General features: G+C 36.5%; 1 protein-coding gene across 6 annotated transcripts in view; it reads left to right on the plus strand.

Annotated features, from left to right (window-relative positions):
• Positions 1 to 24,068, plus strand: part of kuz (zinc-dependent metalloprotease kuz) — a 451,131-nt gene that overhangs the window by 325,942 nt on the left and 101,121 nt on the right. For all 6 annotated transcript variants that reach the window (XM_073967576.1, XM_073967580.1, XM_073967582.1 and 3 more), the window contains exons 4-5: positions 14,042 to 14,238; positions 18,858 to 19,302. In XM_073967576.1, coding sequence (XP_073823677.1) covers positions 14,042 to 14,238; positions 18,858 to 19,302 — 642 coding nt within the window. The remainder of the gene's footprint in view (positions 1 to 14,041; positions 14,239 to 18,857; positions 19,303 to 24,068) is intronic.

The raw sequence follows: 24,068 nt of genomic DNA on the forward strand, positions 1-24,068 counted from the left end.
TCAAGTTGCCACAAAACGTGGATTTTTTAAAAGAATTTTTAGGGCCCTCAAGTTGCCACAAAACGTGGATTTTTTAAAAGAATTTTTAGGGCCCTCAAGTTGCCACAAAACGTGGATTTTTTAAAAGAATTTTTAGGGCCCTCAAGTTGCCACAAAACGTGGATTTTTTAAAAGAATTTTTAGGGCCCTCAAGTTGCCACAAAACGTGGATTTTTTAAAAGAATTTTTAGGGCCCTCAAGTTGCCACAAAACGTGGATTTTTTAAAAGAATTTTTAGGGCCCTCAAGTTGCCACAAAACGTGGATTTTTTAAAAGAATTTTTAGGGCCCTCAAGTTGCCACAAAACCTGGATTTTTTAAAAGAATTTTTAGGGCCCTCAAGTTGCCACAAAACGTGGATTTTTTAAAAGAATTTTTAGGGCCCTCAAGTTGCCACAAAACGTGGATTTTTTAAAAGAATTTTTAGGGCCCTCAAGTTGCCACAAAACGTGGATTTTTTAAAAGAATTTTTAGGGCCCTCAAGTTGCCACAAAACGTGGATTTTTTAAAAGAATTTTTAGGGCCCTCAAGTTGCCACAAAACGTGGATTTTTTAAAAGAATTTTTAGGGCCCTCAAGTTGCCACAAAACGTGGATTTTTTAAAAGAATTTTTAGGGCCCTCAAGTTGCCACAAAACGTGGATTTTTTAAAAGAATTTTTAGGGCCCTCAAGTTGCCACAAAACGTGGATTTTTTAAAAGAATTTTTAGGGCCCTCAAGTTGCCACAAAACGTGGATTTTTTAAAAGAATTTTTAGGGCCCTCAAGTTGCCACAAAACGTGGATTTTTTAAAAGAATTTTTAGGGCCCTCAAGTTGCCACAAAACGTGGATTTTTTAAAAGAATTTTTAGGGCCCTCAAGTTGCCACAAAACGTGGATTTTTTAAAAGAATTTTTAGGGCCCTCAAGTTGCCACAAATCGTGGATTTTTTAAAAGAATTTTTACAGCACCCAAGACACCACAAACCGTGAATTTTTTAAAAGAATTTTTAGTACCCTGAAGTTGCCACAAAACGTGGATTTTTTAAAAGAATTTTTAGTACCCTGAAGTTGCCACAAAACGTGGATTTTTTAAAAGAATTTTTAGTACCCTGAAGTTGCCACAAAACGTGGATTTTTTAAAAGAATTTTTAGGGCCCACAATTTTTAGGGCCCTCAAGTTGCCACAAAACGTGGATTTTTTAAAAGAATTTTTAGGGCCCTCAAGTTGCCACAAAACGTGGATTTTTTAAAAGAATTTTTAGGGCCCTCAAGTTGCCACAAAACGTGGATTTTTTAAAAGAATTTTTAGGGCCCTCAAGTTGCCACAAAACGTGGATTTTTTAAAAGAATTTTTAGGGCCCTCAAGTTGCCACAAAACGTGGATTTTTTAAAAGAATTTTTAGGGCCCTCAAGTTGCCACAAAACGTGGATTTTTTAAAAGAATTTTTAGGGCCCTCAAGTTGCCACAAAACGTGGATTTTTTAAAAGAATTTTTAGGGCCCTCAAGTTGCCACAAAACGTGGATTTTTTAAAAGAATTTTTACAGCACCCAAGACACCACAAACCGTGAATTTTTTAAAAGAATTTTTAGTACCCTGAAGTTGCCACAAAACGTGGATTTTTTAAAAGAATTTTTAGTACCCTGAAGTTGCCACAAAACGTGGATTTTTTAAAAGAATTTTTAGGGCCCACAAGTTTCCACAAAACGTGGATTTTTTAAAAGAATTTTTAGGGCCCTCAAGTTGCCACAAAACGTGGATTTTTTAAAAGAATTTTTAGGGCCCTCAAGTTGCTACAAAACGTGGATTTTTTAAAAGAATTTTTAGGGCCCTTAAGTTGCCACAAAACGTGGATTTTTTAAAGAATTTTTAGGGCCCTCAGGCTGCCACAAAACGAGGAATTTGTAAAAGAATTTTTAGGGCCCTCAGGCTGCCACAAAACGAGGAATTTGTAAAAGAATTTTTATGGCGCTCAAGTTGCCAAAAAACGAGGAATTTGTAAAAGAATTTTTATGGCGCTCAAGTTGCCAAAAAACGAGGAATTTGTAAAAGAATTTTTATGGCGCTCAAGTTGCCAAAAAACGAGGAATTTGTAAAAGAATTTTTACAGCACCCAAGACACCACAAACCGTGGATTTTTTAAAAGAATTTTTAGTACCCTGAAGTTGCCACAAAACGTGGATTTTTTTAAAAGAATTTTTAGTACCCTGAAGTTGCCAAAAAACGTGGATTTTTTAAAAGAATTTTTAGGGCCCTCAAGTTGCCACAAAACGTGGATTTTTTAAAAGAATTTTTAGGGCCCTCAAGTTTCCACAAAACGTGGATTTTTTAAAAGAATTTTTAGGGCCCTCAAGTTGCCACAAAACGTGGATTTTTTAAAAGAATTTTTAGGGCCCTCAAGTTTCCACAAAACGTGGATTTTTTAAAAGAATTTTTAGGGCCCTCAAGTTGCCACAAAACGTGGATTTTTTAAAAGAATTTTTAGGGCCCTCAAGTTGCTACAAAACGTGGATTTTTTAAAGAATTTTTAGGGCCCTCAGGCTGCCACAAAACGAGGAATTTGTAAAAGAATTTTTAGGGCCCTCAGGCTGCCACAAAACGAGGAATTTGTAAAAGAATTTTTATGGCGCTCAAGTTGCCAAAAAACGAGGAATTTGTAAAAGAATTTTTATGGCGCTCAAGTTGCCAAAAAACGAGGAATTTGTAAAAGAATTTTTATGGCGCTCAAGTTGCCAAAAAACGTGGATTTTTTAAAAGAATTTTTACAGCACCCAAGACACCACAAACCGTGGATTTTTTAAAAGAATTTTTAGTACCCTGAAGTTGCCACAAAACGTGGATTTTTTAAAAGAATTTTTAGTACCCTGAAGTTGCCACAAAACGTGGATTTTTTAAAAGAATTTTTAGGGCCCTCAAGTTGCCACAAAACGTGGATTTTTTAAAAGAATTTTTACAGCACCCAAGACACCACAAACCGTGGATTTTTTAAAAGAATTTTTAGTACCCTGAAGTTGCCACAAAACGTGGATTTTTTAAAAGATTTTTTGGGGCCCTCAAGTTGCCACAAAACGTGGATTTTTTAAAAGAATTTTTACAGCACCCAAGACACCACAAACCGTGGATTTTTTAAAAGAATTTTTAGTACCCTGAAGTTGCCACAAAACGTGGATTTTTTAAAAGAATTTTTAGGGCCCTCAAGTTGCCACAAAACGTGGATTTTTTAAAAGAATTTTTAGGGCCCTCAAGTTGCCACAAAACGTGGATTTTTTAAAAGAATTTTTAGGGCCCTCAAGTTTCCACAAAACGTGGATTTTTTAAAAGAATTTTTAGGGCCCTTAAGTTGCCACAAAACGTGGATTTTTTAAAGAATTTTTAGGGCCCTCAGGCTGCCACAAAACGAGGAATTTGTAAAAGAATTTTTAGGGCCCTCAGGCTGCCACAAAACGAGGAATTTGTAAAATAATTTTTATGGCGCTCAAGTTGCCAAAAAACGAGGAATTTGTAAAAGAATTTTTATGGCGCTCAAGTTGCCAAAAAACGTGGATTTTTTAAAATAATTTTTAGGGCATTTTTAAAAGAATTTCAAGAAGAATTTCAGTTTCAACAAATCGTATATTTTTTAAAAGAAAATTTAGGGCCCTCAAGCTGCCACAAAACTTGGATTTTTTAAAAGAATTTTTATGGCCCTCAAGTTGCAAGTTGGATTGTTTTAAAATAATTTTTAGGGCCTTTTTTAAAATAATTTTTGGGGCCCCCAAGGTCCCACAAAACGTGGATTTTTTAAAATAATTTTTGGGGCCCCCAAGGTCCCACAAAACGTGGATTTTTTAAAAGAATTTTTAGGGCCCTCAAGTTGCCACAAACCGTGGATTTTTTAAAAGAATTTTTAGGGCCCTCAAGTTGCCACAAAACGTGGATTTTTTAAAAGAATTTTTAGGGCCCTCAAGTTGCCACAAAACTTGGATTTTTTTTAGGGCCCTCACGTTGCCACAAAACCTGGATTTTTAAAAGAATTTTTTGAGGTCCTCAAGGTGCCACAAAACGTGGATTTTTTTAAAAGAATTTTTAGGGCCCTCAAGTTGCCACAAAACCTGGATTTTTAAAAGAATTTTTTAAGGTCCTCAAGGTGCCAAAAAACCTGGATTTTTAAAAGAATTTTTTGAGGTCCTCAAGGTGCCACAAAACGTGGATTGTTTTAAAATAATTTTTAGGGCCTTTTTTAAAATAATTTTTGGGGCCCTCAAGGTCCCACAAAACATGGATTTTTTAAAAGAATTTTTAGGGCCCTCAAGTTGCCACAAACCGTGGATTTTTTAAAAGAATTTTTAGGGCCCTCAAGTTGCCACAAAACGTGGATTTTTTAAAAGAATTGTTAGGGCCCTCAAGTTGCCACAAAACCTGGATTTTTAAAAGAATTTTTTAAGGTCCTTAAGGTGCCACAAAACCTGGATTTTTAAAAGAATTTTTTGAGGTCCTCAAGGTGCCACAAAACGTGGATTTTTTTAAAAGAATTTTTAGGGCCCTCAAGTTGCCACAAAACCTAAATTTTTAAAAGAATTTTTTAAGGTCCTCAAGGTGCCACAAAACCTGGATTTTTAAAAGAATTTTTTGAGGTCCTCAAGGTGCCACAAAACGTGGATTTTTTTAAAAGAATTTTTAGGGCCCTCAAGTTGCCAAAAAACGTGGATTTTTTAAAAGAATTTTTAGGGCCCTTACTTTGCCACAAAACCCGGTTTTTTAAAAGAATTTTAGGGCCCTTACTTTGCCACAAAACCCGGTTTTTTAAAAGAATTTTTAGGGATCTCAAGTTGCCAAAAAACGTGGATTTTTTAAAAGAAGTTTTAGGGCCCTTACTTCGCCACAAAACCCGGTTTTTTAAAAGAATTTTTAGGGCTCTCAAGTTGCCAAAAAACGTGGATTTTTTAAAAGAATTTATAGAACCTTCAAGTTGCCAAAAAAAACGTGAATTTTCTAAAAGAATTTTTAAGGCCCTCTGGTTGTCTTTAAAGTTGGATTTTTTAAAAAATTGTTTCTAGCACCCAAGTTGCCTTAAAACGTGGATTTATTAAAAGAAAAATTTTCTTGGCTTACCTTTATGTATTCTAAGATTGTGGCCCAAGTGTTTAAATTCAATTTGAATAAATGCCATAAAACAATTGAGAACACGTACTTTCTCTCAATTCAATTAAATCCATTCAAGCTCATTTTTATTCTGAAATTATTGTGTGACCTAAAAAGCGAGAACTTTGCTATGAAGACGAACGAGAAAATTGTGGTTGCAAGTTTATAGTTTTAAAAATCAGGCCAACAAAACTAAAAAACAACAACAAATGTACAAGGAAGCCGAAATCAAGAATTGAGTGTTCAGTACCGTAGCCTATTTAATGTCCTGGGATTGCTAAAAAAGTTCACATACATCCCACATTGAGGACTTTTCCACGCCATTGCAATCAGCCACATAAACATATGTCCTCCTAGAATTTTGTTAAGTAAATTCCATAAGAAACTTTGGTTTTGTGACAAAAACAAAAAACCAAAGCCAACCGCTTGGTTGGTTGGTTGCATGAATGGAGAATGAATGAACATCACTGCATTTAGGCCAAACCAAAACGAAGATACCTCCCTCACCCCCACTAACTACATGCTGGCTGACACAATAACCTGCTGCGGCTGCTTGCCTACTGTTGCAATTTATGAGGGTTGTCCTCAGCGGATTGCAGAGGACAAATCACACCAACCAACCAGTTTCAGAAAAATCGTGCCAAAGCTGCATCCCAAAAAACACACAGATTTAGAATCTGAAAACGTCTTCTTCACTGCAACACCAGGCTTCTTTTGCTAGTTTTCACTGATGTTGCAGTTGCAGCGAGTTTCACTTTTTCTTTACGCCAAATGAAAGTGTAGCTGACTCTCCAAGCCCCACAAATTTGTGGCAATGCCAGTTGCCATCCAAATCAGTTAGCCAGGAAATAGAGGAGGGGGATAGCGAAAAATGGTTCATTTTCTAAAAATATTGTCTAGGAAAAAAAAACGACAACAGAAAAACAAGCCAACATATGTATGTCTCTTAGGCTAAAGAATCTTTTGTATAGATTTTCAAAAGCAAAACAAAACTGGGAATACAACAAAAACAACAACAAATGCTATTGAAAAAAACGACACAATCAAAGAAATAATCCAACTCAATATGTTTTCGGTTGTAGCAGCAAAAGTAGGAAAGGCAGACATAAAAGCAGGCCAGCTGACAAGCCATTGCAAATTTTCAGCCCCCCCTCCCGCTACAACAAAGGCATCATCAAAACATGGCTTATACACAGTAGATTTGTTTTGACCCAGTTTTTATCAACAACAAAATTGTATTGCAAAACTTCTTCATGAAAAAGAAGAAGAAGCTAAACGAAAACGAAACAAAATTGAACAACAAACGCCATTCCGCATGCCATATGGCCATTAAAAATGTTGCTCCTATTCTTCACCGAAAGTAAATTGGAAATTTGGTTGTTAGTTGTGGAAAAACTAATCGATAAACGAATTGGTATGTCCGAAAAATAGATCTGGGAAAAAATATTCTTTAAAAAATCCACGCACAGAATGGTCACTTGAAAAAATATTCTTTAAAAAATCCACGCACAGAATGGTCACTTGAAAAAATATTCTTTAAAAAATCCACGCACAGAATGGTCACTTGAAAAAATATTCTTTAAAAAATCCACGCACAGAATGGTCACTTGAAAAAATATTCTTTAAAAAATCCACGCACAGAATGGTCACTTGAAAAAATATTCTTTAAAAAATCCACGCCTAGGATGGCCACTTGAAAAAATATTCTTTAAAAAATCCACGCCTAGGATGGCCACTTGAAAAAATATTCTTTAAAAAATCCACGCCTAGGATGGCCACTTGAAAAAATATTCTTTAAAAAATCCACGCCTAGGATGGCCACTTTAAAAAAATATTCTTTAAAAAATCCACGCCTAGGATGGCCACTTGAAAAAATATTCTTTAAAAAATCCACGCCTAGGATGGCCACTTGAAAAAATATTCTTTAAAAAATCCACGCCTAGGATGGCCACTTGAAAAAATATTCTTTAAAAAATCCACGCCTAGGATGGCCACTTGAAAAAATATTCTTTAAAAAATCCAGGCATAGCATGGCCACTTGAAAAAATATTCTTTAAAAAATCCACGCCTAGGATGGCCACTTGAAAAAATATTCTTTAAAAAATCCACGCCTAGGATGGCCACTTGAAAAAATATTCTTTAAAAAATCCACGCCTAGGATGGCCACTTGAAAAAATATTCTTTAAAAAATCCACGCCTAGGATGGCCACTTGAAAAAATATTCTTTAAAAAATCCACGCCTAGGATGGCCAGTTGAAAAAAATATTCTTTAAAAAATCCACGCCTAGGATGGCCAGTTGAAAAAAATATTCTTTAAAAAATCCACGCCTAGGATGGCCAGTTGAAAAAAATATTGTTTAAAAAATCCAGGCATAGGATGGCCACTTGAAAAAATATTCTTTAAAAAATCCACGCCTAGGATGGCCACTTGAAAAAATATTCTTTAAAAAATCCACGCCTAGGATGGCCACTTGAAAAAATATTCTTTAAAAAATCCACGCCTAGGATGGCCACTTGAAAAAATATTCTTTAAAAAATCCACGCCTAGGATGGCCACTTGAAAAAATATTCTTTAAAAAATCCACGCCTAGGATGGCCACTTGAAAAAATATTCTTTAAAAAATCCACGCCTAGGATGGCCACTTGAAAAAATATTCTTTAAAAAATCCACGCCTAGGATGGCCACTTGAAAAAATATTCTTTAAAAAATCCACGCCTAGGATGGCCACTTGAAAAAATATTCTTTAAAAAATCCACGCCTAGGATGGCCACTTGAAAAAATATTCTTTAAAAAATCCACGCCTAGGATGGCCACTTGAAAAAATATTCTTTAAAAAATCCACGCCTAGGATGGCCACTTGAAAAAATATTCTTTAAAAAATCCACGCCTAGGATGGCCACTTGAAAAAATATTCTTTAAAAAATCCACGCCTAGGATGGCCACTTGAAAAAATATTCTTTAAAAAATCCACGCCTAGGATGGCCACTTGAAAAAATATTCTTTAAAAAATCCACGCCTAGGATGGCCACTTGAAAAAATATTCTTTAAAAAATCCACGCCTAGGATGGCCACTTGAAAAAATATTCTTTAAAAAATCCACGCCTAGGATGGCCACTTGAAAAAATATTCTTTAAAAAATCCACGCCTAGGATGGCCACTTGAAAAAATATTCTTTAAAAAATCCACGCCTAGGATGGCCACTTGAAAAAATATTCTTTAAAAAATCCACGCCTAGGATGGCCACTTGAAAAAATATTCTTTAAAAAATCCACGCCTAGGATGGCCACTTGAAAAAATATTCTTTAAAAAATCCACGCCTAGGATGGCCACTTGAAAAAATATTCTTTAAAAAATCCACGCCTAGGATGGCCACTTGAAAAAATATTCTTTAAAAAATCCACGCCTAGGATGGCCACTTGAAAAAATATTCTTTAAAAAATCCACGCCTAGGATGGCCACTTGAAAAAATATTCTTTAAAAAATCCACGCCTAGGATGGCCACTTGAAAAAATATTCTTTAAAAAATCCACGCCTAGGATGGCCACTTGAAAAAATATTCTTTAAAAAATCCACGCCTAGGATGGCCACTTGAAAAAATATTCTTTAAAAAATCCACGCCTAGGATGGCCACTTGAAAAAATATTCTTTAAAAAATCCACGCCTAGGATGGCCACTTGAAAAAATATTCTTTAAAAAATCCACGCCTAGGATGGCCACTTGAAAAAATATTCTTTAAAAAATCCACGCCTAGGATGGCCACTTGAAAAAATATTCTTTAAAAAATCCACGCCTAGGATGGCCACTTGAAAAAATATTCTTTAAAAAATCCACGCCTAGGATGGCCACTTGAAAAAATATTCTTTAAAAAATCCACGCCTAGGATGGCCACTTGAAAAAATATTCTTTAAAAAATCCACGCCTAGGATGGCCACTTGAAAAAATATTCTTTAAAAAATCCACGCCTAGGATGGCCACTTGAAAAAATATTCTTTAAAAAATCCACGCCTAGGATGGCCACTTGAAAAAATATTCTTTAAAAAATCCACGCCTAGGATGGCCACTTGAAAAAATATTCTTTAAAAAATCCACGCCTAGGATGGCCACTTGAAAAAATATTCTTTAAAATATCCACGTGTTTGTAATATATTCCTTAAAATATCTAAGTGCTTGAACAAATAATCTTTAAAATACCCATCTGACTATTTTAAGTATTTAAAGAATTTCATTTGAAAAAATATGTCTTTCCTTACGTCACTGCCCAATTGGCCTCTAGCCTAAAAAAGGTCAGTCAAAGAAACAAAAAAACAACCTACAACCCACAATTACATTCATTACAAAGTGCAAAGAGAAAAACCGAATGACTGACTGGCCATTGATAAAAGCGCTTAAGGTTATAATATTTATTTGCCGAACCATAGAATGCTGACGTTTCTACAATTCTAAAATTTAAAGAAATTCACAAAAAAAACAGTACATTACCTTTTGCTTAAAATGCAGCTTTTCTACCTCTTCTTCTTCTCTTTTCTTATTTACATTCGACACAAAGACAAATGATTACGCTCAAGGCTCTTCAGCAAATATACCTTCGTTTGAAAACATAAAAAAATATAAACATAAAACTCTATCACTCTATCAAAGGAAAATGACGGGGAAGGCAAAAAGAAAAATAATATTAGAAGTTGTTTTTCTTTGGGCCAACCATACAAATAACCATAAATAAATACCATAATAATAGAGAAGAGGAACTCGCAAAAAAATTAAATATATATAAATGCAATAAACATGGAGAAGCACTTCAATGGTTTGGCAAAGAAAAGAAAGAAAAAAACTTAAAGTAACTTTTACATGCAGCCCAAACCTGCCCACCCCTTCCATACCTTATAACCTTTATAACCAAGTATCAGCCAACCAACCTTCCATTTGCAAATAATGGATCTTGACTTGGTACGTGGCTGGATGTATATCCATATGCAAATAATCTGAAGTGGAAGTCCGTAGAAGTGGAATTTTTGCAAGTGACGTGTAAGAGGAAGTTACAGAAAATAAATAAAATACAGATTATGACCTCTTCTCTTTGGTAGCAAACAAAAAAAAGACAGCCATAATACTTTGAGAAGAAAATGACACTGTTTTCTGGTGATAGGGAAGAGATGTGAAGGGTTCAACTTGGAATGGTTGGTCATAGCAAAATTATTCGTTCGGCGGGGATGAACATCACGGACAAATGAACGCTTTATTTTAAAGCATATTTTTTCTAGGAAAATATTCTTTAAAATCCTTGAAAAATATTATTTAAAAAACCCTAAGCCTTTAAAAATATACCTTAAAAATCCTTGACAAATATTCATTAAAAAATCCACGTTTTGTGGCACCTTGGGTGCTCTAATAATTCTTTTAAAAACTCCACGTTTGAAGGCACCTTGGGTGCTCGAAAAATTCTTTTAAAATCTCCACGTTTAAAGGCACCTTGGGTGCTCGAAAAATTCTTTTAAAAACTCCACGTTTAAAGGCACCTTGGGTGCTCGAAAAATTCTTTTAAAAACTCCACGTTTAAAGGCACTTTGGGTGCTCGAAAAATTCTTTTAAAAACTCCACGTTTAAAGGCACCTTGGGTGCTTGACAAATTCTTTTAAAAACTCCATGTTTAAAGCCACCTTGGGTGCTCGAAAAATTCTTTTAAAAACTCCACGTTTAAAGGAACCTTGGGTGCTCGAAATTTTTTTTAAAAACTCCACGTTTTGTGGCACCTTGGGTGCTCGAAAAATTCTTTTAAAAAATCCACGTTTTAAGGCACCTTGGGTGCTCGAAAAATTCTTTTAAAAAATCCACGTTTTAAGGCACCTTGGGTGCTCGAAAGATTCTTTTAAAAAATCCACGTTTTAAGGCACCTTGAGTGCTCGAAAAATTCTTTTAAAAAATCCACGTTTTAAGCCACGTTTTAAGGCACCTTGGGTGCTCGAAAAATTCGTTTAAAAAATCCACGTTTTAAGCCACGTTTTAAGGCACCTTGGGTGCTCGAAAAATTCGTTTAAAAAATCCACGTTTTAAGCCACGTTTTAAGGCACCTTGGGTGCTCGAAAAATTCTTTTAAAAAATCCACGTTTTAAGGCACCTTGGGTGCTCGAAAAATTCTTTTAAAAAAATCCACGTTTTAAGGCACCTTGGGTGCTCGAAAAGTTCTTTTAAAAAATCCACGTTTTAAGGCACCTTGGGTGCTCGAAAAGTTCTTTTAAAAAATCCAAGTTTTAAGGCACCTTGGGTGCTCGAAAAGTTCTTTTAAAAAATCCACGTTTTAAGGCACCTTGGGTGCTCTAAAAATTCTTTTAAAAAATCCACGTTTTAAGGGACCGTGGGTGCTCTAAAAATTCTTTTAAAAAATCCACGTTTTAAGGGACCGTGGGTGCTCTAAAAATTCTTTTAAAAAATCCACGTTTTAAGGGACCGTGGGTGCTCTAAAAATTCTTTTAAAAAATCCACGTTTTATGGGACCGTGGGTGCTCTAAAAATTCTTTTAAAAAATCCACGTTTTAAGGGACCGTGGGTGCTCTAAAAATTCTTTTAAAAAATCCACGTTTTAAGGGACCGTGGGTGCTCTAAAAATTCTTTTAAAAAATCCACGTTTTAAGGGACCGTGGGTGCTCTAAAAATTCTTTTAAAAAATCCACGTTTTAAGGGACCGTGGGTGCTCTAAAAATTCTTTTAAAAAATCCACGTTTTAAGGGACCGTGGGTGCTCTAAAAATTCTTTTAAAAAATCCACGTTTTAAGGGACCGTATGTGCTCTAAAAATTCTTTTAAAAAAATCCACGTTTTGTGGCACCTTGGGTGCTGTAAAAATTCTTTTAAAAAAATCCACGTTTTGTGGCACTTTGGGTGCTATAAAAATTATTTTAAAAAATCCACGTTTTGTGGCACCTTGGGTGTTGTAAAAATTCTTTTAAAAAATCCACGTTTTGTGGCACCTTGGGTGCTGTAAAAATTCTTTTAAAAAATCCACGTTTTGTGGTACCGTTGGTGCTGTAAAAATTCTTTTAAAAAATCCACTTTTTTTGGCACTTTGGGTGCTGTAAAAATTCTTTTAAAAAAATCCACGTTTTGTGGTACCGTGGGTGCTGTAAAAATTCTTTTAAAAAATCCACTTTTTTTGGCACTTTGGGTGCTGTAAAAATTCTTTTAAAAAATCCACGTTTTGTGGCACCTTGGGTGCTGTAAAAATTCTTTTAAAAAATCCACGTTTTGTGGCACCTTGGGTGCTGTAAAAATTCTTTTAAAAAAATTACATTTTAAGGCACCTTGGGTACTCGAAAAATTCCTTTAAAAAATCCATATTGGCACCTTGGGTGCTCGAAAAATTCTTTGAAAAAATCCAAGTTTTGTGACACCTTGGGTGCGGTAAAAAATCTTTTAAAAAAATCCAAGTTTTGTTGCACCTTGGGTGCTGTAAAAAATCTTTTAAAAAATCCAAGTTTTGTGGCACCTTGGGTGCTGTAAAAAATCTTTTAAAAATCCACGTTTAAGGCACCTTGGGTGGTGTACAAATTATTTTAAAAAGTCCACGTTTTATTTCACCTTGGGTGCTGTAAAAATTATTTTAAAAAGTCCACATTTTATTGCACCTTGGGTGCTGTAAAAATTCTTTTAAAAACCACGTTTTGTGGCACTTTAGGTGCTCGAAAAATTCTTTTAAAAACCACGTTTTGTGGCACTTTAGGTGCTCGAAAAAATTCTTTTAAAAACACGTTTTGTGGCACCTTGGGTGCTCGAAAAATTCTTTTAAAAATCCACGTTTTGTGGCACCTTGGGTGCTCAAAAAATTCTTTTAAAAAATCCACGTTTTGTGGCACCTTGGCTGCTCAAAAAATTCTTTTAAAAATCCATATTTTGTGACACCTTTGGTGCTCGAAAAATTCTTTTAAAAAATCCACGTTTTGTGGCACCTTGGGTGCTCGAAAAATTCTTTTAAAAAATCCACGTTTTGTGGACCTTGGGTGCTCGAAAAATTCTTTTAAAAAATCCATATTTTGTGGCACCTTTGGTGCTCGAAAAATACTTTTAAAAAATCCACGTTTTAAGGCAACTTGGGTACTCGAAAAATTCTTTTAAAAAATTCACATTTTAAGGCACCCTGGTTTCTCGAAAAATTCCTAGCGAACCCATATATCTATCATAACATATCCTTTGCAGCAATATCTTGATATCTTGCTTTCATACAAATCCAATGTTTATTACCCCCATCTAATAATTCGAAAAACACAACAGAACAAATTTCCTTTCAATTTATTACATCCTGCATTCTTTAATTTGTAAACAAAATGAGAAATTTATTTATCACTTCTTTTATATAACATTACATTGATTTATAATAAAAAACAATTCCTGAGAATGCAAAAACAACAACAACAAAAAAGCACAAAACGTTTATCAATCTAATTGTGTGGCATTAATTTATTTATCCTTTACCAAATTGCCTGGCTGGCATACGACGATGTATGTTCTGTAGGCTAAAAGGGATTAAACACTTTCATTTGTTTTCGGCTTGACTTGACTTTTGGCATAAATTTGTTAAGAAAAACACATAAATTGTGGAAGCTGACCGAGTTTTTGTTGTTGGTGCCTACCAAAGGCAAACAACCAACGAAGAAGAGCCCCGGATAAAGAACAATGAAAAGGGTTTGTGAGGTGGTTGTACGAAAGAAAACTTGTTGCGGTAGGCATAAGGAAGAAATGCACATTCCAACAATTTCATTAAAATGGAAATAAATTTTTAATGGTGATAATTTTGGGGGCAAATTAGTTTAGGTTGGTTTTATTTGAAACTATTTGATATGGAAGTCACATGCTTCTCATTTTTTTATTCCAAATTGTTAATATTTTGTTTTTTTTTTTTCTTTTTCTCATTCCAGGTCACAACCGTTTAAACGAATACATATCGCATTATGAAACACTCAGTTATGATCATCAACACATACGCGCTAGTCACCATAGAGCACGGCGATCAGTGACCAAAGATCATTATGTATATTTAAAATTTCAAGCACATGGAAGAGACTTCCATATTAGATTAAAACGTGATTTACAAACATTTAGCGATAAGTTAGAGGTAAGTCAAATTACTTAAATATCAATATTATATATTAAAACCACCAAAATTAAATGTGTGATCTAATGTCAGGCTAACTTTGCCTGATGTCAGACTACATTTCCTCACTCTAGTGTCAGACTACTTTAGTCTGATGCCGGATTATGTAAGTCTGATGCCAGACTACTTAGTCCGATGTCAGACTCCTAAGTCTGAGGTCAGACTACTTTAGTCTGATGGAAGACTATCTGAGTCTTATGTCAGACTACCTTAATCTGATGTCAGACGACTTTTATCCGATGCTAAACGTCTAAGTTAGATGTCAGAGCCCTTAGTCTGATATCAGACTCCTTAAGTCTGATGTCCGACTACCTTAGTCTGATATCAGACTACTTAAGTCTGATGTCCGACTAACTTAGGCTGATATCAGACTACTACCTTAGTCCGGTGTCAGACGACTTTTATCCGATGTTAAACTTCGTCAGAGCCCTTAGTCTGATATCAGATTCCTTAGTCTGATGTCAGACTCCTCAGTCTGATTTAATACTACAATGAGTCTTTGGTCTGATGTCAGACTACCATAGACTACCTAAGACTGAGACCAGACTCCTTAGTCTGATATCAGACTACCATAGTCCGATGTCAGACTTCCTTATTCTGATGTTAGACTCCTTAGTTTGATACCAGACGACTTTAATCTGATGTCAAAATTCTTAATCCAATGTCAGACTACCTTATTCAGACATTCGACTACCTTAGCCTGCGCCAGACTCCTGTGTCTGTTTCCTGGCTACCTTAGTCAGATGTCAGACTACCATTGTCTGGTGTCCGAATACTTTTATCAGATGTGAAACTTCTTAGTCTGATGTCATACTCCTATCTATCAATGTCATATGAACCTAAATAAAAAACATTCCATATCTACCCACGCAGGCAGTGTGGAGACGAAATTCACTGGATGTTTACTGGTGTGGACGCAAGAAGTAAATGACGTAAAGAAACCCCCAATATTGCACACATTAACTCCTGTATAACGATGGAAACTTTCAGCACATATGACATTGATAGATAGTGCAAACAACCTCTTAGTTTGATATTAGACTTCTTAGTCTGATGACAGACTGCATTTTGTCTGATGTCGGACGACCCTTATCTGATGTCAAACTTCTTAGTCCGATGCCAGACTACCTTGATCTGATGTCAGGCTACCTTAAACTGCGCCAGACTCCTTTGCCTGATACCAGACTACCTTAGACTGATGTCGGACTAGCTTAGTCTGATGTCAGACTACTTTAGTCTAATGTGAGACTACCATAGTCTGATGCCGGACTACCATAGTCGGGTGTCAGACGACTTTTATCGTATGTAAAACTTCTTAGTCTGACGCCAGACTACCTTAGGCTGATGTCCGACTACCTTAGTCTAATGCCAGACTCCTTATCTAATTGCAGACTACTTTGCCTGATGCCATACTACGTTAGTCGGATGTCAGACTTCTTTAGTCTGATGTCAGACTACCAGAGTTTCGTGTCAGACGACTTTTATTGGATGTGAAATTTCTTATTCTGATTTCTGACTCTTTAGTCTGATGTCAGAATCCTAAGTTTGATACCATACTACTTAGTTTGATCTACGACTTCTTAGTCTGATGTCAGACTACCTTAGTCTGATGTCAGACTACCTTAGCCTAATGACACATTACTTTAATCTGATGTCAGACTACCTTAGTCTTATGTCCGACGACCTTAACCTGCGTCGGACTCCTTTACCTGATGTCAGACTACTTAGATTGATATCAGACTTCTTAGTCTGATGCCAGACTACCTTGGTCTGATGTCAAACTACCTTAGACTGAAGTCAGACTACCTTAGTCTGATGCCAGACTCTTTAATCTAACGGCAGACTACCTTGTCTGATACCATTCTACCTTAGTCGGATGTCAGACTACTTTAGTCTGATGTCAGACTACCATAGTTGCGTGTCAGACGACTTTTATTGGATGTGAAACTTCTTATTCTGATGTTAGAGTCATTAGTCTGATGTCAGAATCGTAAGTTTGATGTAAGAATCCTAAGTCTGATGCCAGACTACTTACATTGATATCAGACTTCTTAGTCTGATGCCAGACTACCTTGGTCTGATATCGAACTACCTTAGACTGATGTCAGACTACCTTAGTCTGATATCAGACACCTTAATCTAATGGTAGACTCCTTAATCTAATGGTAGACTACCTTGGTCTGATGTCAAACTACCTTAGACTGAAGTCAGTCTACCTTAGTCTGATGCCAGACTCTTTAATCTAACGGCAGACTACCTTGTCTGATACCATTCTACCTTAGTCGGATGTCAGACTACTTTAGTCTGATGTCAGACTACCATAGTTGCGTGTCAGACGACTTTTATTGGATGTGAAACTTCTTATTCTGATGTTAGACTCCTTAGTCTGATATCAGAATCGTAAGTTTGATGTCAGAATCCTAAGTCTGATGCCAGACTACTTAGTTTGATATCAGACTTCTTAGTCTGTTGGCAGACTCCTTAATTTAATGGCAGACTACCTTGTCTGATGCCATTCTACCTTAGTCGGATGTCAGACTACTTTAGTCTGATGTCAGACCACCATACTTGCATGTCAGACGACTTTTATTGAATGTGAAACTTCTTATTCTGATGTCAGACTCCTTAGTCTGATGTCAGAATCGTAAGTTTGACGCCAGACTACTTAGTTTGATATCAGACTTCTTAGTCTGTTGCCTTAGACTGATGTCAGACTACCTTAGTCTGATGTCAGACTCCTTAATCTAATGGCAGACTACCATAGTTGCGTGCTAGACGACTTAATTTGATGTGAAACTTTTTATCCTGATGTCAGACTCCTTAGGCTGATGTCAGAATCCTATGTTTGATACCAGACTGCTTAGTTTAATCTACGACGAGTTTGATGTCGGACGACCCTTATCTAAAGTCAAGCTTCTCTTTCTGATGCCGGACTACCATAGTCCAGTGTCAGAAGACTGTTATCGGATGTGAAACTACTTAGTCTGTTATCAGACTCCTTAATCTAATGTCAGACTCGTTAGTCCGATGTCAGAATCCTAAGTGTGATGCCAGACTACTTAGTTTGATATCAGACTTCTTAGTCTGATGTCTGACCGCAGTCAGTCTGATTTCGGACGTCCCTTATCTGATGTCAAACTTCTTAGACTGGTGTCAGACTACCTTAGTCTGATATCAGACTACCTTAGACTCATGTCAGATTACCTTAGTCTGATGCAGTCTGATGTCAGACTACCTTAGTCTGATGCAGATTGCATTAGTCTGATGTCAGACTACCATAATCGGGCGTCAGGCGACTTTTATCGGATATAAAACTTCTTATTCTTATGTCAAACTCCTTAGTCTGATGTCAGAATCCTAAGTTTGATACCAGACTACTTAGTTTGATATCAGACTTCTTAGTCTGATGTCAGACTACCTTCAGTCTGATGTCGGACGACCCATATCTGATGTCAAACTTCCTAGTTTGATGCCAGACTAGTGTGATGTCAAACCACCTTAGTCTGATGGCAGAATCCTCAGTGTTATGCCAGACTACTTTAGTATGGTATCAGACCCTTAGCCTAATACCCTAGTCTGATGTCAGACTACCTTAGTCTGATGTCAGACTACTTTAGTCTGATGTTAGACTACCATAGTCGTGTCAGACGACTTTTATTGGATGTGAAACTTCTTAGTCTGATGTCAGAATCCCAAGTCTGATGCTAGACTACTCAGTTTGATATCAGACCTCTTAGTCAAACTTCTTAGTCTGATCCCAAACTAACTTGGTCTGATGTCAGACTACTTTAGTCTGATTTTAGACTACCATAGTCGTGTCAGACGACTCTTATCGGATGTGAACTTCTTAGTCTGATGTCAGACTCCTTAGTCTGTTGCCAAACGACTTAGTTTGATATTAGACTTCTTAGTCTGATGTCAGACTATCTTGTTCTGATGTCAGACTGCTTTTCTTGGTGTCTTACTACCTCAGTCTTCTGACAAACTCATTTGTCTGATGACAGACCCCCTTAACAGATTACCATAGTCATACCAACTTAGAGTAATGTCAGACTACATGGCCTTACGCAGACTCCTTAATCTTAGTGAGATGTCAGACTACCTAAGACTGATGTAAGACCCCTTAGTCCGAGGTCAGACTACTTAGTCTAATGTTACACTCCTTTTATTGGATGTCAAACTTTTTAGTCTGATGGCAGATTCATTAGCGGATGCCAGAGTCCTTAATTTGATGCCAGACTTCCTTAGCTTGATATCAGACTCCTTAATCTGATGCCAGACACAGAATCCTTACTCTGAAGTCAGTCTCCCTAGTCTGTTTGATGTCAAACTCTTTTCGTTGATGTCAAACTACTTCTGTTTGGTGTCAAACTACTTCAGTTTGATGTGAAACTATTTCTGTTTGATGACAAACTACTTTTGCTTGGTGTCAAATTACTTCAGTTAGATATCAAACTACTTCTGTTTATTGCTGGCATTTTACCAAATTCATTTTCATTCCTTACGCAACAAATGTTCATTCAAATTCATTTTATTCTCTATATTTTTATAAATATTCCTTTGTTTTTTTTTCTTTCCAGATAATTGATAGCAATGGCCCCGTTGATGTATCCACAGATCACATATATGAGGGCCACGTGATAGGGGATCGTAATAGTTATGTATTCGGTTCCATATTGGATGGTGTATTTGAGGGTAAAATTATTACCGAACGTGATGCCTATTATGTTGAACATGCCAAACGTTATTTTCCAACAAATTTTACACAACCACCACCACCACAAATGCAATCGTTAGAATTGCATAGTACTGATGCAAATAGTTCATTAACGTCGTCGTCAACGACAACAACAACAACCACAACTACTACGACGACGACAACTAGTACGACAACAACAGAAAATCCACCCTCAAAACCTAAAAGTATAACTGAACATCATGATGAAGCTGTAAATAATGTTGGCTTTCATTCGGTTATTTATAAAGAGTCACATGTCGATGATGCCTACAAGGATGTAAGAGAAGGTAAGTGAAATTAAATATTTAACTTTATTTGTAAATTTTATAAATTTTAGGTCTATAAGATCTACGACTCAGCTCTAATAAACATTATCAAACTCTTCAAAGAAACTATATTTGATGAGGTGGACGAATACTCTTAGAAGTGTATAAAGAATGAATTAGCCAAAGCAGCACAGATTACCTATTAGATGTCAAATTATCTGGTAGGACTCAAACTTAGTTTAGTTTGACATAAGACTAAACTAGACTGTCGTCAAATAACTGCAGAAATATGACATCAATACATGTAATTCTTATTATTTGTTTGATGTCAAAGTAAATTCGTTTGCAATATTGGTATGCGAAAATCGCGATAGTCGAGGTTAAAGAATGATTGTGAAATTATCTAAAGAATTCCCGAAAATCGTGTTTCACTAAACTTCTCTGTAAATAACTTTCTAAACCTCATGCTTATAAAACATTGAGAGCCATCAACTACTTTCCAGACACATTTCCTAAAAGAACTATATTTCTCTTCTTTCTGAGATTTTGAAAAGGTTTAAATTCGTTTTAAATTAAATTTTCGTTTTAATATTTATTTGCGATTTTAATTTTTCCCTGGTTTTTCATTAGGCAGCTTGCCCCTATGTGTTGTTGATTCCTCTTTTGGGTAACGTTCTTTTTTGGACAATATTTTTTTTTCTATCTATTTTGTTTGTTTGCTCGTTACACAAGTGGGGTTGTTAAAACATATTTGACTGACATGTTTTCCAAGTGACATGCTTGTCTGCTTGTGTTTTTTTATTCACGGCTTTGTAAATGTAGTTATATTGCAAACCATATATCATACTTGTAGTTGTTGTCGTTATTTATTTAAATTTAAATGTTAAAAAAAGCCATGAGCTTTTGGATAATTTTCGATGTTGGATGCGGCACAAAAACCCATGGAACACTGTTTCCCATAAGGCACATTTAAAATTGGTATAGAAATGCAGCTTATTATGAACATAAAAGGACTGAGAAAACAATGGGCTTGTTTGACATCAAGCTCAAAATATTTGAAGGCAAGCTTTCGGCTTTATGTCACATTTGATTTGATGTCATACTAGACCACGTTGTGAAGACAAACCACACTAGTCTGATATCAAATTAGTGTAATTGATGCCAAACTAGTCTAGTTTGATGTTAATCTTCTATAGTCTGATGTCAAACTTCTTTAGTTTGAAGTCAAACGGGTCTAGTTTCTTATCAAACTTATCTAGTTTGGTGTCAAACTAGTCTATCATGAGTCAAGCTGTCCAAGTTTGATGTGAAACAATCTTCTATAGTTTGATGTCAAACTTCTTTAGTTTGAAGTCAAACGGGTCTAGTTCCATATCAAACTTATCTAGTTTGGTGTCAAACTTGTCTAGTCTGATGTCAAACTAGTCTATCATGAGTCAAGCTGTCTTAGTTTGATGTGAAACTAGTCTGGTTTGATGTCAAACTAGTCTAGTTTGAAGTCAAACGAATCTACTTTGATGTCAAACGAGTCTAGTATGATGTCAAACGAGTCTAGTTTGATGTCAAACGAGTCTAGTTTAACGTAAAAGGAGTCTAGTTTGATGTCAACCGTTTCTAGTTTGATGTAAACGGAGTCTGGTTTGATGTCAAACCAGTCTAGTTTGATGTCAAACTTCACCAGTTTGATGTAAATTTTCTTCTGTTTGATCTGTCAGACTATCCTAGTTTAACGTCAGAATTGTTCATTGGTCTGATTTCACGCTCAATGTGATGCCAGAGTGCCTTAGTCTGATGTCAGAAAAACATCCTCTGGTGTCAGACTACTTTTCATGCTATCAGACTACCTAAGTTTGATGCCTGTCTCCTTAGTCTGATATCAGGATAACTTCCCCTGATGTCAATGTATTTCTCCTGAAGTCAGGCTACCTTAATCCGATGCCAGAATACTTTATTCTAATGCCAGATTCCTTAGTCTGATTCCAGTTTTCTTAGTCTGATGTCATACTCCTTAGTCTGATGTCAAACTACCTTATTCAGATGTGAGACTATCGTAGACTGATATCAGACTCCTTAGTCTGCTGTCAGACGCCTTAGTCCCATGCATTAGACTCCTAGGTCTGCTGGCAAACTTCTTAGTTTGAAGTCAGACTCCTTGGTGTGATGCCAGATTCCTTAGTCTAACGTCAGATTACCTTAATCTGATGTCAGACCACCTTAGCTATCTAACTACCTTAGTCCTATGTCAGATTCCTTGCTTTGCTATCAGTTCCCTTAGTCCGATGTCAGACTATAATTGTCTGATGTCAGACTCATTGTCAGGCTCCCTACAAATGAAGACCGACCCCTTAGTCTGATGTGAATCTACCTTCTATGTCAAACTTCTGCAGTTTGACCTGTCAGACTTCTCCAGTTTGATCTGTCAGACCATCATAGCTTAAAGTAAAACTTGTTCATTACTCTGATGTCGAGTTCCATGTGATGTCAGACGTCAAACCACTTCCCCTGTTGTCAGACTACCTTAGTTTGATGTCGGAATACTTTATTCTGATGTCAGATACCTTAGTCTGATGTCAGTTTCCTTAGTCAGATGTCAGAGTCCTTAGTCTGATGTCAAACTACCACAGTTGGATATGTGACTATCGTGGACTGATGTCAGACTGCTTAGCCTGCTGTCAAATGCCTTAGTCCAATGTATAACTACCTTAGACTCCTAGGTCTGCAGCTAAACTTCATCTTAGGAATGTCAGAATCCTTAGTATGATGCCAGATTCCTTCGTATGATGTCAGACTACCTTAGTCTGACGTCAAACTACCTTAGTCTGATGTCAGACTACCTTAGTCTGATATCTGACTACCTTAGGCTTATGTCAGATTCTTTGCTTTGCTGCCAGGCTCCTTAGTCTGACGTCAAACTACCTTAGTCTGATGCCAGATTCTTTAGTATGATGTCAGACTGCCTTTGTCTGATGTAAGTCTACCTTAGTCTGATGTCAGACTACCTTAGTATGACGTCAAACTATCTTAGTCTGATGTTAGACTACCTTAGTCTGACGTCAAACTATCTTAGTCTGATGTCAGACTACCTTTATCTGATGTCAGACTCATTGTAAGCCCACCTACGTCTGAAAACAGACTCCTTAGTCTGATGTCAAACTACCTTAGTCTGATGTCAAACTACCTTAGTCTGATGTCAAACTACCTTAGCCTGATGTCAAATTACCATAGTTTGATGTCAGACTTCTTAGTTTGATTAACCTAATGTCAAACTATCTTCGCCTGATGTCAGACTACTTTTCTTTATGTCAGACAACCGTAGTTGGATGTCAGACTCATTGGTCTGATGCCAAACTTCTAGTCTGCTGCCAAACTCCTTAGTCTGATACCAGACTCTATAGCCTTACGTCAGACTACCTCTGTCGAATGGCAGACATCTTACTCTCATGTCAGACTACCTTAGCCTGATGTCAGACTTAGACTCATTAGTCTGATTCCAGACTCCGTAATCTAATGTCAGACTACCGCAGTCTGGTGTCAGACTCCTTAATACGATGCCAGACTCCATGCCGGACTACCATAGTCTGAAGTCAGTCTACCTTAATAAGATGTCGGACTTCTTAGTCTAATGTAAGATTACCTCAGTCTGATGTCAAACTGCCTTAATCTGATGTCAGTCTATCTTAGTCAGATGCCACACTCCCCACTCGGGTGACAGACTACCTTTCTTAACGTCAAACTTCTTAATTTGATGTCCGACTACCTTTCTTGACGCCACACGCCTTACTCTGATGTCAGAATTCCTTTGTGGGATATCATGCTACATTAGTCTGATATCAAAATTCCTTTGTTGGATATCATGCTACAATAGTCTGATGTCTATCTACCTTAGCCTAATGTCAGACCACCTTTGTCAGATGTCAGACTCCTTAATCTGATGCCAGAGTCCTTAGTCTGATTTTAGACTCTTTAGTCTGCTATCAGAATACCTTAGTCTGATGTCAGACTACCTTCGCCTGGTTTCAGACCGTATTTGGATGTCAGAATGATTAGTCTGATGCCAATCTCCTTAGTCTGATGCCAGACTCCTTATTCAGATACCAGCCTTATGTCAGACTACCCTTGTCAGATACAGGACACCTTAATCTGATGTCAGACTACCAAAGTCTAACGTTGAACTCCTTATTCTGACGTCAGCTTACCTTTCTTGATGTCGCATCCTTTTGTTGCCGCACTGCCTTCCTTTATGTCAGACTCTTTAGTCTGATATCAGATTACCTTAGTTTGAGGTCAGACCGCCTTAGTTAGAGGTCAGACAACTTTGCCTGATGTTAGACTACATTAGGTTGAGGTCAGACTACTTTGTCTGATGTTGGACTGCTTTAGTTTAAGGTCAGACTACTTTAGTTTGAGGTAAGACTCTCTGATAATCTGATGTCAGACAACCAAAGTCTAACTTTGAACTCCTTAGTCTGACGTCAGCTTACCTTTCTTGATGTCAGATCCCTTTGTCTGTTGCCGCACTACCTTTCTTTATGGCAGACTCTTTAGTCTGAGGTAAGACCGCCTTAGTTAGAGGTCAGACTAGTTTGCCTGACATTAGACTACATTAGTTTGAGGTCAGACTACTTTGTTTGATGTTGGACTACTTGAGTTTAAGATCAGACTACTTTAGTTTGAGGTAAGACTCTCTTTGTCCGGTACCACCATAACTTATACTGATGTCAAAATCACTTAGTCCGACATCAGACTACCATACTGTAATATCAAACTACCTTAGTATGATGACAAGT

This window comes from Musca autumnalis, unplaced genomic scaffold (assembly GCF_047663935.1).
Source record: "Musca autumnalis isolate F117 unplaced genomic scaffold, ASM4766393v1 scaffold_2, whole genome shotgun sequence".
Taxonomy (NCBI): domain Eukaryota; kingdom Metazoa; phylum Arthropoda; class Insecta; order Diptera; family Muscidae; genus Musca; species Musca autumnalis.